Here is a 12,964-nt window from a genome sequence, read left to right on the forward strand (position 1 = left end):
TTTAACAACAACTTAATCTTCTTTACATCTATTCTTGCTGCTTCAACTTGTGTTCTGATTTTTATCTTGCATCTTAAGTAATTACTATTTAATTATAACTGCTATGTGCTAGATATAACTATATTTATATAAAATATGTCACTTTAACATATCTTCCTATTTCTTTATTTTTTTATCTTTTATTATCAGAAAACCCTACAATGTTACACAAAAAACTTGAAGAATATAACAGTGCCTTTAAAAAAATCATGGAAGAGCTTGAAGAGCCTGAAATGCCAGAAGATCCAAAAAGTTCTGCCCCGTCAACAACAGACGAAACCCCCAAAAAAAGTAGAGGGCAATATCAAAAGCCTACGGATAAAGATATAAAAAAGCTTCTTTATCTCTACTTCATAAGGGGATTAATTATCGAAAAAGCCAGCAAGATAGTAAATATGAAACAAACAACTGCTGGTGGCTATATTTTGAAGTGGAGAAAGTCTCCAGTTGTTTTTTTCATTAAAAACAACAAGGAGGCTACAAGTGACAAAAAAATGAATCTTTTATTCAAAACTTACTCTGCAATAAAGAAAGAATACAAATAATATCATTGCATTTTCAATTTTAGCATAATTATTATAATGAGATACTTGCTTTATTATCTTATAACTGCAGTAAGGTATTTAACTTTAACAAAGTAATCTGGAGAAAAGTTTGCATATTCTGTTAGTTCTCTCTATAGATATTTTCTATGACGTATCTTTGTAGAAAGATCTACATATATTGAAGTGCTATTACATTAGGCGTTTGGCACTTATATAAAAAATATGGCAGTTATATAAAAAAAATACAACGTTTACAAAAAAAAATACTACGGTTATATAAAAAAAATTCGACGTTTACAAAAAAAAATACGACGTTTACAAAAAAAAAGTACAACGTTTACAAAAAAAAGTACAACGTTTACAAAAAAAATACTACAGTTATATAAAAAAAATTGTAAGGCGTAAGGATAAAAAATTTGAGTGCCATGTACCCTTCCGCCAATAGTAAAAGGGGGGGAGCAAATTCAGATGGCAATGGGAGCAAATTCAATTTCTATGGAAGCCAATCAGATGTCAATGGGTTCTAATTAGATGGAAACGGATGCTAATTAGATGGAAATGGGCGCCAATTGAATGGATAAAACCAGTAATAGAGATATGCGTATTAAAGAAATTCTGAGTATTTACAGCAACAAGTGTAATATACTAAATAGGTTCTTGCTTTTACTTTTACCATCTTTCCATTAACTACACTTTATTCTTTTGCTTAACACCTAACTTCTTTTATATGTTAATAACTCTCTATATATACAATGAATAGATATATAAAACAAATATAATTAACAATCAACTCATGTATAACATTTTATTAGATAGCTTTCAGACCATGGTTAACAATTGTCAATCAATTGCCCCAGCTCCATCCCCGGAATATACTGAGCTTTTAAGAAGGCTCACCGCTATGGAGGAAAGCCTCAGGACCATGGATTCAAACATTGGCATTGTCATCAAGAGGAACAAAGATTCATTGGAAATACTTGATAGCGTTGCCAATGCCTCTGAAGAACTTCTTGCAGTTATTGCTCCTACTACTACAGACTTCTGACAGAATATTTGGTCATTTTTAACCCCCACCAAGACTCTTCAACTTATATTGTAGCTTTAAATTTATGATAAAAGATAGTAAAGTTCTATAAATCTCTGGTACTCTCACAGATAACTGTATAAGATGTAATAGATAAATTGAAAAAAAATTGAAAAAGCTTTAATAAGAGATTGGTCTAAATTTATGCATCTTAAGTTCAGATAGACGATTTTGCATATTAAGGCAAAACGTCATACAAGTCTCTACGCTAATTGCTTTCCACGTTTCTTGCAAAGCATTTTCCAATTGTTGCAATGTGGTAGGCTGAGGTCGTCTTGCGCAGATTTTGTTATCAAGAAGACCCCAGATATTTTCAATTGGACTCAAGTCCGGACTGTTAGGAGGCCACTCCAAAATCTTCAATCCAAGGTCTTTCTTGAACTTTTCTGCCAAGGTAGTCTTATGATAACTCGCGTTATCTTCTTGATAAAAGTAGTCTCTCTTTTCTACATTAGGAATACTTTGGTAGAAGGGCATGAATTCCTTCTCCAGAACTTTATTGTACAATGGGGCATTCATGTTACCCTTAAGCATAACCAGTGGTCCAACTCCTCCAGACCAAATACATTCCCAAAGCAATACAGAACCTCCATTTTCTAGAACCTTTTGAGTCAAGCAGTCTGGATGATATTTCTCTCCTTGTTCCTACCATACATGACTACGACCATTTTTCTTGAAAAGGGTAAAGGTTGCTTTATCTGTCCAAATGACAGTATCTCACTGTTTTTTCCAACCTTTTATTTTTCTATACCAAGCACGACGTTTGGCAATGTGCTCCTTAGTTAGAAGAGGCTTTGATTTGGTTACACAGTAGGCTAGATTCATCTTGTGCAACGTTCGGCTGATAGTTTTTGTACTGACTTTTTTTCAGTCTTTTCCTTAATCAAGTCTGCCATCTCAACCAAGTTTTGATGGCGATCCCGTTTGACATCCAAGAAGAGATGTTTTTTATCTCTAGCAGTTAATTTAGAAGGTCTTCCTGTTGGCTTCTTATTAGTAGCAGATCCGGTTTCATTGTATTTTTTTATGATACGCGTGACAGTAGTTCTTGGTATTCCCTTTTTCCTTGCAATGTCAGAAATCTTCATGTCATCTTCATGAAGTCCAATTAAGATTCCTTTTTCAATTTCTGAAAGCCTTTCAAATGACTTGTGAGGTTTACTGCTTTGTTGTCTAGGCATTATATTAAAAAGATTTTATTGAATTTAGCAGATTGAGTAAAGTGAAGTGTAAGGGTGTATTATGAAATAAATAGTGGAAATATAAAACGACCAAATTTTCTGTTCCGCAACTATACAGTTTGGGTAAATTAGAATAATTAGGAAGAAGGGCAGAGATAATTGGATATAGGTACTGGGATAGTTATAGGAAAAAGGATAGAAACTGAAATTAAGGAATACACACACTGAAGTTTTTTTAATATCAATGATGAAAAAGAAAAAAAAAGTGTCAATAAGGGTTTTCTTTTTCGGAAACCCAGACAAGTTTCGAGGGGGGTCTTCCTCAAATAGTAGAATTGGGGGGGGGGGGGGGGGGAGGGTGCAAACATTGGAAATTATTTTTTGGGCTCAAAAAAGATGTATTTTATTTTGTTTCAAAAAAAGAAGTAATTCTACTAAGTATTTCATAAGCTACAAGCCGTTTCTTAATGAAAGCAGCTTTTACAGATATGAGAAAGCTAATAAATAAGAAAGCATATTAATATAGCAATTTACAGAATGTTTATTTAAGCAGAAAATACCTTTTTATACTGCGTGTATATTTAATAGCTATCATTAAAAACTTACCTAAGAGAAATAAACAAATAATTAGAATATGAAGCATAGACGGTATACTGTTTTAATATATATATTTAGTCCATACCTAATGTTTCTATGGCAAAAAAGCCGATTATGTATCTGGATAAATATCATTGCTCTACTGATAAGATTTGGTTCCATAATCTCATCTTTGCATCGCCTTTGAAGTCTAGCAAGATTATGATTTAGTAAGAATTCAAAGAGATGTGTAATAGAAACAGTACTCACTTTAATAAACTTCCATGATGTAATATTCTCTGGCTAGATTACACTGTAGTTTACCTTTCAACGATAACATGAAAATAATGAAAAAAAAGAGACAAGTAAACAATTAGAAAATTAGCGTAAAGTCTATTATGTCCCTTTGTTTTTTATCAGTCTCGGGATCTTATGAGTGATGGCACTATGTCAAGAATCAGTGTATATGAGTACTTTTTTGCTATATTCTTAGCAGAATTACTATTAAATAAAGTCTAAATGATTAGGGAGTTTCATTAACTGTTTTAGATTTTATTTTATTTTTTCTGGGATTTAATAATCAGCCAATAACAAGCGATTTAAAAAACAGTTAATGAACCCCCCTTTTTATTTTATTTTTTTATGAATTTGCAAAACTGGAGTAAAAAAAAATCTTGTATAATATAGATGAGATCTTTCTAGATCAAGTTCAAAGTCAAACAAGATACAAGATTTATACACTTGTATATTTATTTAGTTTACAGAGATACTATTGTAGAGCACTACTTTTTTTCCTGTTAATACCAAAACAAAATGAGCTCCCAAAACAGTATGTATAATTTTATAGCAAGTGCTTAAGCAGGAAATCATAACATAAATAAATAAACCAATTTTTAGACAATACCAACCGCAGAGACAGCAAGCTTTGGAACAAAGATGGTGTAAATGGAGGTCTATCTTCCATTATCATCCTTGTTCTCTGGCTTTCTGAGGAAGCCAACTACAGGCGTTGGAAAGGAAGCAATGCTGGTGGGACCATGAAGGAGGCGCTGTGCTCAGAAATCAAGGAGAGATTTGCTGAGCACGGCATCCACCATTGCAAGAATGAGGACATTTGATCGAAGATCCAGAGTCTTCACGAAAAGTACCATGAGGCTTATCAGTTCTTGCACGCAACAGGGCAGGGTATCAAAGACAGTCTTGAGGAAAACGAGATGCCAGAGGAGGAGGTTGCCTCAACCATGAGAGGTATATGACTAAATATAATATACCGTTGTATTACTTAATTACTCATAACTATTGTTGATACCTTTATATAGAGACAATGATAAGAAAGTTTCAGTACTTTTACGACCTGGAGCCTGTGATGAGTGACAGACCATCTGTCATCCCTCCCTTTCCCATCTCCTCCAATGAGGAAGCTGATGTCAAGAGTGCCTTCTCTCTTGACACATTTGACACGTTTGACGATGAGGAAGTCCTCATGAATGGCAGACAGGAGATTAGCAAGTCGAGCAGCTTTGCTCAAAGGAGACTGTTTTCCGCAATCTCTCATGCTGCATCAAACCGCCCTGGGAAGAAGGTCTGCAAGACCATCGATGCTGGCATTGTGGACATAGTCCGCATGGCGGAAGAAATGCAAAGGGAGAAGGTTCAGCAGTTCTGGCAGAACCTTGCTGCTGAAGAGGTCTTCCAGAAGACGCAGCTGGTGCTTGACGAGAGAAGGGTGGCCGTGGAGGAGATGAGAGCTCTCACTGAGAGAATCAGGGCAGACAGTGAGAGTGCCCAGCATTAGGCAGCCCTTGTCCAGGCATTGTCTGCTGCTGGGTTCTCAAAACAAGAGATTGCCGAGCAGTTGAAGCAAAACCTGAAATAAAATGTGTTTAAAAAAAGTATATTTTAAAAGTTTAAGAGTGTATTTGAAAGTGTTTATTGAATAATTATTTGCTTTATTCTTTCTCTTTTGTTTTTGTCTAACTGTGATGATGTTCTTGGCTCCAATCTTTCATCATTCCTAGGTGTATCAGTGTTTCTGACACTGTCTTCTACAAAGGTGTCATCACCACAGTCCAACAACAAGTTGTGTAAAACATAACAGCATCTTATCCAGTATCCAATTTTCTCAATGTCGTATTTGTTATAGACACTTGTATGGAGACCTTTCAGCGATTCAAATCTTGACTTGAAAATACCAATGCAATGCTCGATTTAGACACGTAAGTTGGCATGCAGTTGGTTGAAAAGTACATTGTTGGCTAAGAGTGTACCATTGGGGGGGGGGGGGGGGGGGGGGGGCTTCTTGTACCCAGGAACTACTTCCATCGATGGTATATAGGCCGAATCTCCTAGCAAGTACTGGTCATTAGAGAAGTGAGCTTCTGGAGACAAAGCAAGTTGACTGCTGACATAGACCCTGGCATTGTGAGAACACCCTGGCCATCCAGTAAAGCAATGATGGACTCTTTTTTTGTCATCACAAACAGTCATTGCTGAAAGACAGTAAATCGATTTACGGTTATAAAAATCCTTGCCATCCCAGTTCGGCTTGTATTCCAGACGAATCAAGGTACCATCAACAAATCCAATGCATGAAGGGAAGTCTGTTTGCTCTTCAATTCGCTGGCTAATAAGCACACGTTCATTTTCATCTGGCCAAAACACAGTGCGACTTCAATTGAGATAATAGCAGCAATGAATCTGCGAGTGTATTTAACTACTGATCCTTCTAAAAAACATTGTTGTTTTATTATTTGGTATATAGAAACTCAAAAACGTACAAATAGATCATACATACCACTGACGCCAAAAGATCTTGCAACATAACCTACAGAAGCACCAGTGCCATATTTTCCTAGTCTTCCCAGGGTCATCATCATCTAGATTATTGGATGTTTCTGTGTTCGTCCATTGGTGTTTTTGAATACTCAATGATCTTGGATCTTTCCTAAGATAACAAAGGAAGAGTCTCTGTTCATTCTAAGTTCTTGTCTAAACCTGTTATTATCCAATTCAAATAAGAGCTAATCTACTTGGCTAGGTGCTCTGGGAATATCCAATCGTGGGCTAAGATATCTCTGTTCTGACACCAGCTGGAAAATGAAAAGTTCTGAGATGTTTTCAACAATATTCTGCATTAAAAGATCATCGCAGACAACATGTTGAACCAGATTAGTGTAAATTCTCTTTTTAAGAGAAGTCAAGATCGATTTTCTGTCACTTATTCTAGGCATATTGGAAAATAATATGTATTTTAAAGAGAAAGAAACGAGAAAGATGGGCAAAACAGTTTTTTTTTATAATTTATTATATTTTTATGCGAAATTTGCTATGTCAAAAATAAAATAAAAGCTTAAAATTATCAACACAAGATTTGAGATTTTATTTTCTTAGATTTTATTTTTTGAGAGATTTTTACCAGCCAATCATTGGCTTTTTTCAAGCCCAGAAAAAATAAAATAAAATCTAAAACAGTTAATGAAACCCTCTATTATAGAAGAGTATAATAATATTAATGGTACATCAGAAATAATATAACAGCAACAAAATAAATGTAAACTTTTGTCATTATTGCTGACAATTACTGTGACATTGCGAACTTATATAATATAGTTGTCATTAAAACCTACTATAGTAATGTTGACATTAGCTAGGTTATTGTTATTTACTTCTATCACTCAAAAAATAATAGAAAAATATTTCTTAATGCTGTATATTATGGCATGCAGTTGAGGATGTTCATTGACATGGCAAAAAAACATAAATAATGAAAATGACTTAAAGATAAATTATGTTTTCCAATAAATTTTGTCTATTTAAATCTTCTGTTTTCCAACTCTATGTCATTCTCTCCCTATTTTATACATTTATATCATCTGAATTTTATTTATGGTACACGAAAATATTATTTCATCCTTTTTTTGGCACTAATCTCATTATTTTGCTCCCCCAAATCTGTAGTTTTTCATGTTTAATCTCAATTTATACTCTAAGCCAATAGAAATTTTGATTTCAATAAGAAATTCCCATATTTAGAAGAAATCTCAGTGGGTGTGAAAGAAGAATTGTCAGAACTGGATTGTAATTGACACTCATTCCCAGTATTATCAAATCATAAGACATTGCCTTATTAAGAATGTTAATAAGCAATGACTAGTAGACTAAGTAATAACAAAGAAGTAGTTGGTAACAAATCACTTAGTAATACCTACTTAGCAAATATTGTCTCTTAGTCATTCATCAATTATATCATATATTCCAAAACATATAAATATTTTAAATATTCCAACAAATAAACATTATCTTCATCTTCATATTCATTCTATTCATATTCTCTTATTTTGTGACTTTTGGCACATTACAGAATTGTTGTGTGCCAGACATGGCACAGCGGAGGTACAAATAGTAAGAGAAGAGAATTCAATAGTAAGAAAAAGATAGTCTTTATTGATTGATATTTTGAATGATATTTATACTATTTGTTAATTGCTAATTGCTATATAAGTGTTGAATAATGTTACTATTGAGGATAATTCCAATGATCGATATTTGGGGATTATATAAGTGGTGTGAGAATATGATATGTTAAGATAGTTATAATAATAGATATATTTAGCTACGTAGATGTTGTGACTGTTAGAGCATCTGCTCCTAACAGAATTAGATCACATAATCTCGAAATAGGGAAAATAATAGTCCCCATTTCAGTTGTTTCTTTTGGAATCTTAATGTTTTTTGTTACATTTTTTTCTCTTTATCAAAACATATTATTATAGAATATAATTGTAATTTTTTATTATTTTTGTGTATTAAGATTTATAAAACGGGAAGAGTTTGCATTTCTAAAGGTGTCTATACAATTCATTGCTTCTCCAAGTAAATTACTAATCACTTGTAATTTGGCTTCATCAATTTCCTGGAACATTCATCAACTGCTGTAAGTCTTCTCTTTGATAATGAAGTTTTGTATTCTGGGCCATAATTCTTGGCAACCAAACAAAATTGTTTCTACCACTTATAACAACTGTGTTTGTTTCATTTTCAACTTCCTCATTAACAACTGCCACTTCATACTCAGATACAATCAATCTTTGCAGTTGAAGGTGGTTGTTTTCTCTTTGAACTGTATACGCAAAGTCTAGACCAATAAATCTCATTAGAAGATATGCGTGTTTACAGGGAATTTGACATGAAGCAAAATTGGGACAAATGCAATTTTGTATCAAATTGTTGGATACATTAATCTGATACTATTGTGCTTCATCTGTAAATGACTTTACTGTCCACTTGCTGTTAGAGTTCTCCATGCTATTGCCAATCTCATTAAGAGGATTAATGATCATGAAAGGGAGCATGTCATCTTGTATGGTATTAGCAGAAAAAGAGTGTCGAGCAAGTTCATTTTCAATCAGACCCATTCATCCATTTTGTATGTGGATTCGTTCCACTTCTTTGTCGTAAAAGAACTCCATATCTTTTGTCAAAATAAAGACAAGACAGTCCAATCGTCTTATGCAAGTATGGCCAAAGTATATTGTTTTCAATTGGTTGTGCCACGATTCGATATAATTGTTTATCAAATATCTTTTGTAGTCATTTGCAACATATGGCCTTCCCCATCTTCTCAACAATTCTTCTATTCTAATCTATTTACGTTTGAAATAAGCCAGGAATTGTTGCTGACTTTGTATACAAAGCCTAAACTTCTGGATTTTTCTCAAAACTTCATCCTCATCTGATTCAATAAGTATATTTTTGAGATTGACATTGAGCTCATACTTGTATTTGCCAAGTTGTTCTGATGTGTATGAAGCATTAAGCTTTACTTTACTGTCTAAATTATGCTGTCAGGCATGCAAAACATGAAACTGGCAGAAATGGATGATGGTCTGTGTCAATGCTGCTGTAATTGCATTAACTTCAGCAATACTACAATCAATAGTAATATATAAGGGAGTGAAACAGTTTTCTCACGAAGATGTACAAGTCATTGATTAATGGGGCCAACACAAAGATCGTTTTTAATCATATATGTAACAGGAGATCTTTTTCCAGTATCAGGATGATGAGTAACAAGCTAGTATAATATTTCAATGTTGTGTTCAGAGATGTTATTTGTTGCGTCAAGACAAAATGACTGGGAAATTCTCATAAGCATCATTTGAGATGGTGATTGAGATCCAAATGCAAAATGCTGTGCATTATTGCTGTATGCAGAAAAATCGCTTGTAAAGATACAGTAATTCTGTGATAATAACTTCTCATGTATCTAAATATCCAGAGACTTATTTTCATTATGGTGAAACTTATACAGTAAATTCTTTATCTATATTTTTTATTTAACACTTTTAAATAACTTCTCTCTTATAGTATTATTCACACACCTTTCTCATTCTGTTATAGATGTCTTCATAATTGGTGTTGTATTTGGGATACTTTAATATCCGATATCATGTATGAACCCAGACAGAAGTATCTGTCAAAGAGGTCATTATAAATGATTATCTAATATGAAGTCCTATCTGAAACATAAGAGCAATATGTCTGATCCATCATTGGATCATCTTCAAGAAGCACTTAAACTATTATCGCAAAGCTGTTACGATGACTCATATTCCAAGTGACTAGATATATCTCAATAAATATAAATATCATAGATAAAATAACTTTTATTAAGATAATTGAATTTGACTGAACATCTCTTATCAATAAAAAAGAGTCTCAGAGTACTTGTCATCCCAATCTCTCCTATTTTCCATATATAAATATAACAATTGGGCTTTCTAATGTCTACGCCCCACTCTTCAATTTGTTTCAAAGCTGAAATTCTAGTATTTCTACAGATACTGCCCCCTTTTAACTGATCTTCAATAATTTTGATGGCCTCAGAAGATATAGGCAATGTTTAAGTTTCAGAAGCATTGCCAAAAACATGGTTGATATAATTGTTAATTATACAAATGAAAACTACTGTAGGGTTGTTGACGTATTGCTTGATAAAAATAGTAGCTTCGCAATAACAAAGCTTAGTGCCTTTCTGAGCAAGACAAACATTTCTGTCTGATATATAAAATCCTGCTCAGTGACATTTTTTTATCTCTCCATACATCAATTCTCTGGTACGAAGTTTTTTACATTTATTCTACTTTATTGAACAAAGTGATTGCATGCGGTCAAGGCATTGCTCCCATTCACTGGATTTTACTTTTACTACAACATCCAAAGAAAGCAGTTTTATTCCTTCCATAGATGAGTTGACTAAAGTATTCTGCACATTTGAAAGGTTGAATATAGTGTTAGAGATTGGTGAGCTCGTATTATGATAGTATATGTAATTAAAATAAAGATGAGAGAAGAAAAAAAACATAGCAAAAAAAATGTTTTAACAAAAGCCTCCTTGCAAAATCTCTATTTGAAAAAGCCACATTCTTATAATTTAAAGCCCCTTGCAACATAAAAAAGAGTACTGTTAATTCCCTAATCAGAAAAGAAAGTCACAACTTAAAAGATTTTTTGATTTTGATTTTTTTATAAAGACAATTTTAAAAAAAATAACAATTAAAAATAAAATAAAAAAAGATAGTAGTTGATAATATATAATTGATAATTGATAATAAAAAAAATTATGTTTGTCAAGGTGGATGGGATTGAGAGGGAGAGCCATGTTTTTTCAGCTTGTTGTATGCAAATTTCAACGTATCTAAGAACTGGCTCATGTCTTCTGGGATTTCCTTGTACTCGGCTATCTTGCTGTCATGTTCAACAGAGTATAATTAACAATACTTCATAATATCAGCTTCTATCTCATCAGAAAGAAGGGAAGTGTCAACTACTGCTTTAGTATCAGTATTAGATACATGGACAGCAGAGGAGGAGGAGGAAAGATTTTGGCGCAAAGAGTAGGGAATATCTAGCATACAATTGATGAGAAAGATATGCTTGCAAAGCTTGGAAGTATCAGGGCAAGTGCAGTTTTGCAGAAAATCATTCTGCAGCTCAATGTTGTATATAATAAGATCAATTGTGAATGATCTGCAAGTGAATGCAGTATCACTCAATTTCTCAACCATTTCCATAGCAGTATCACTATCTAACATGCATACATTTCGCCTTTTTTGCTCTTCTTGGTGTGTAAGACGTACTGATTAGAATCCATATAACATCTTACCGCTCTCTTGTCTGTAGTCAAGAGTCAAGACTTTGGCCAGAAGATAAATAAGTCTATCTACTCGAAGAGATATTAGACGTCCAAAATAGAAAGTCTTCAGCTGATTGTGATAAGATTCTATCAAATTATTGGTGTGAAAAGTTGCAGCCTATTGCTTATATTACATATTAGAAACGGGCTAATAATCAATAAAGTTTCATACCAATCTCCATGCTTTGCATCATAATTCTTTTTTTGGCAACAACATTCTGTTAAAATACAAAATAAAGTTCTCGTATTCCCCAAATTTCACAAGAAATTTATTATATAATATATCATAGGCAACAGAAGTTGTCGCATGCATCATATTACTCAATACAGCATGAACACTGTTATGAGCTATGTTCGAAACATGTGTTGAGTTTTGCACTTTAATCTATATTATAGTGTTATATGAGATATACACAATTTTCAATAAATATGCTACTTACATGCTTCTTTAAATTAACTTCCCATGCTCTTTTAATATGCCAATAACATAACAGAATATTAATACTATTACCAAAGACTTCTTCAATTGCACCAATTTCGATGGGGCTGCAGTCAATCATTATTCTTTTCACCTTTAATGTAAAGGTGTTCTTTACCCATGTTAACCATTGATTCAACGTCGAGGTATATTCATGATCAGTTATAAAGAAGCAGACAGACAATCCCTTATTGGTGATAGGGTTTTGCATAACAATTGTAAACAAAAAGCAATCTTCAGATCCTTTACCAGCTACAGTATTGAATGACTTGCTTGTTTTGTGTGTTGAGTCAATGCACCACTCTTCCAAATTCTCCAAAAACTAATACAATAATAAGATGTATAAATAGATGTATAGAATAAAATATAAATATTACATGCTATTTATTTCTTTCTGCCACTCAGAAACCCACGAAACAAGGAAGGGACCATTCTTATGAACTGTGAAAAGAGTAGTATTTTCACTTTCGTTCAACTCTTGAACCTACAGTTTGATACTTTCATAATAATCCACATGTTTTTTTGAGAGTTTCATCATTCGAGCATTGATAACATTTCTCACATATTGATAATCAATGAGAAGAGAAGAAGGGAAATAAGATCTATTGCCAGCTTGTTCAAGCTATGTAATTTTAAATAAGCAAAGTCTCTCAAAATATACTATATAATATTTACTTCAAGAAGTCTGTCTTCACTCATTCTAAGCATGTTTTTGATAGATTTTCAATCCATGTTTTGGCTGACAAGCCCTTCTACCCATTGTTTTAATTCATCTGGCAATCTTGACAAACTGATCTCTTCAATCTTAAATGGATCATGGTTTGGGTGCTGCCAGCTGTATTTGATACAAACAGTATCATCAGTCAT

The 12,964-nt window shown here is 33.2% G+C and overlaps 6 protein-coding genes across 6 annotated transcripts; 3 read left to right on the plus strand and 3 right to left on the minus strand.

Annotated features, from left to right (window-relative positions):
* Positions 1-200: 200 nt before the first annotated feature.
* PHYBLDRAFT_166894 (hypothetical protein) lies at positions 201-1,629 on the plus strand (the record flags this gene model as incomplete). Its single annotated transcript, XM_018435518.1, has 3 exons — positions 201-428; positions 608-653; positions 1,397-1,629. 3 exons carry the CDS (start codon positions 201-203, stop codon positions 1,627-1,629), a joined length of 507 nt encoding a protein of 168 aa, XP_018293705.1.
* A 1,603-nt stretch (positions 1,630-3,232) lies between these two features.
* PHYBLDRAFT_158446 (hypothetical protein) lies at positions 3,233-3,951 on the plus strand. Its single transcript, XM_018433789.1, has 4 exons — positions 3,233-3,346; positions 3,410-3,455; positions 3,532-3,636; positions 3,696-3,951. Exons 1-4 carry the CDS (start codon positions 3,317-3,319, stop codon positions 3,698-3,700), a joined length of 186 nt encoding a protein of 61 aa, XP_018293706.1. The 5' UTR covers positions 3,233-3,316; the 3' UTR covers positions 3,701-3,951.
* A 287-nt stretch (positions 3,952-4,238) lies between these two features.
* On the plus strand, positions 4,239-5,220 carry PHYBLDRAFT_64574 (hypothetical protein; the record flags this gene model as incomplete). The annotated part of the gene is made up of 4 exons (XM_018441315.1): positions 4,239-4,254; positions 4,323-4,454; positions 4,605-4,673; positions 4,745-5,220. 4 exons carry the CDS (start codon positions 4,239-4,241, stop codon positions 5,218-5,220), a joined length of 693 nt encoding a protein of 230 aa, XP_018293707.1.
* Positions 5,221-5,354: 134 nt separating this feature from the next.
* Positions 5,355-6,655, minus strand: PHYBLDRAFT_143916 (hypothetical protein; the record flags this gene model as incomplete). Its single annotated transcript, XM_018431097.1, has 4 exons — positions 5,355-5,601; positions 5,731-6,073; positions 6,220-6,301; positions 6,455-6,655. The coding sequence occupies 4 exons, from the start codon at positions 6,653-6,655 to the stop codon at positions 5,355-5,357; spliced, it is 873 nt and encodes a 290-aa protein (XP_018293708.1).
* A 1,674-nt stretch (positions 6,656-8,329) lies between these two features.
* Positions 8,330-8,839, minus strand: PHYBLDRAFT_143917 (hypothetical protein; the record flags this gene model as incomplete). Its single annotated transcript, XM_018431098.1, has 2 exons — positions 8,330-8,573; positions 8,709-8,839. 2 exons carry the CDS (start codon positions 8,837-8,839, stop codon positions 8,330-8,332), a joined length of 375 nt encoding a protein of 124 aa, XP_018293709.1.
* A 2,355-nt stretch (positions 8,840-11,194) lies between these two features.
* On the minus strand, positions 11,195-12,964 carry PHYBLDRAFT_64576 (hypothetical protein; the record flags this gene model as incomplete). Its single annotated transcript, XM_018441316.1, has 7 exons — positions 11,195-11,511; positions 11,590-11,706; positions 11,792-11,817; positions 11,850-12,004; positions 12,060-12,419; positions 12,660-12,719; positions 12,854-12,964. The coding sequence occupies 7 exons, from the start codon at positions 12,962-12,964 to the stop codon at positions 11,195-11,197; spliced, it is 1,146 nt and encodes a 381-aa protein (XP_018293710.1).

This window comes from Phycomyces blakesleeanus, assembly GCF_001638985.1.
Source record: "Phycomyces blakesleeanus NRRL 1555(-) unplaced genomic scaffold PHYBLscaffold_7, whole genome shotgun sequence".
Taxonomy (NCBI): domain Eukaryota; kingdom Fungi; phylum Mucoromycota; class Mucoromycetes; order Mucorales; family Phycomycetaceae; genus Phycomyces; species Phycomyces blakesleeanus.

Coding starts and splice junctions, on each gene's coding strand:
- PHYBLDRAFT_158446 (XM_018433789.1), top strand. CDS start 3,317: ATGAAAGCAGCTTTTACAGATATGAGAAAG. Junction 3,347..3,409: donor CTTTTACAGATATGAGAAAG/CTAATAAATAAG, acceptor AGCAGAAAATAC/CTTTTTATACTGCGTGTATA. Junction 3,456..3,531: donor AGCTATCATTAAAAACTTAC/CTAAGAGAAATA, acceptor TTTAGTCCATAC/CTAATGTTTCTATGGCAAAA.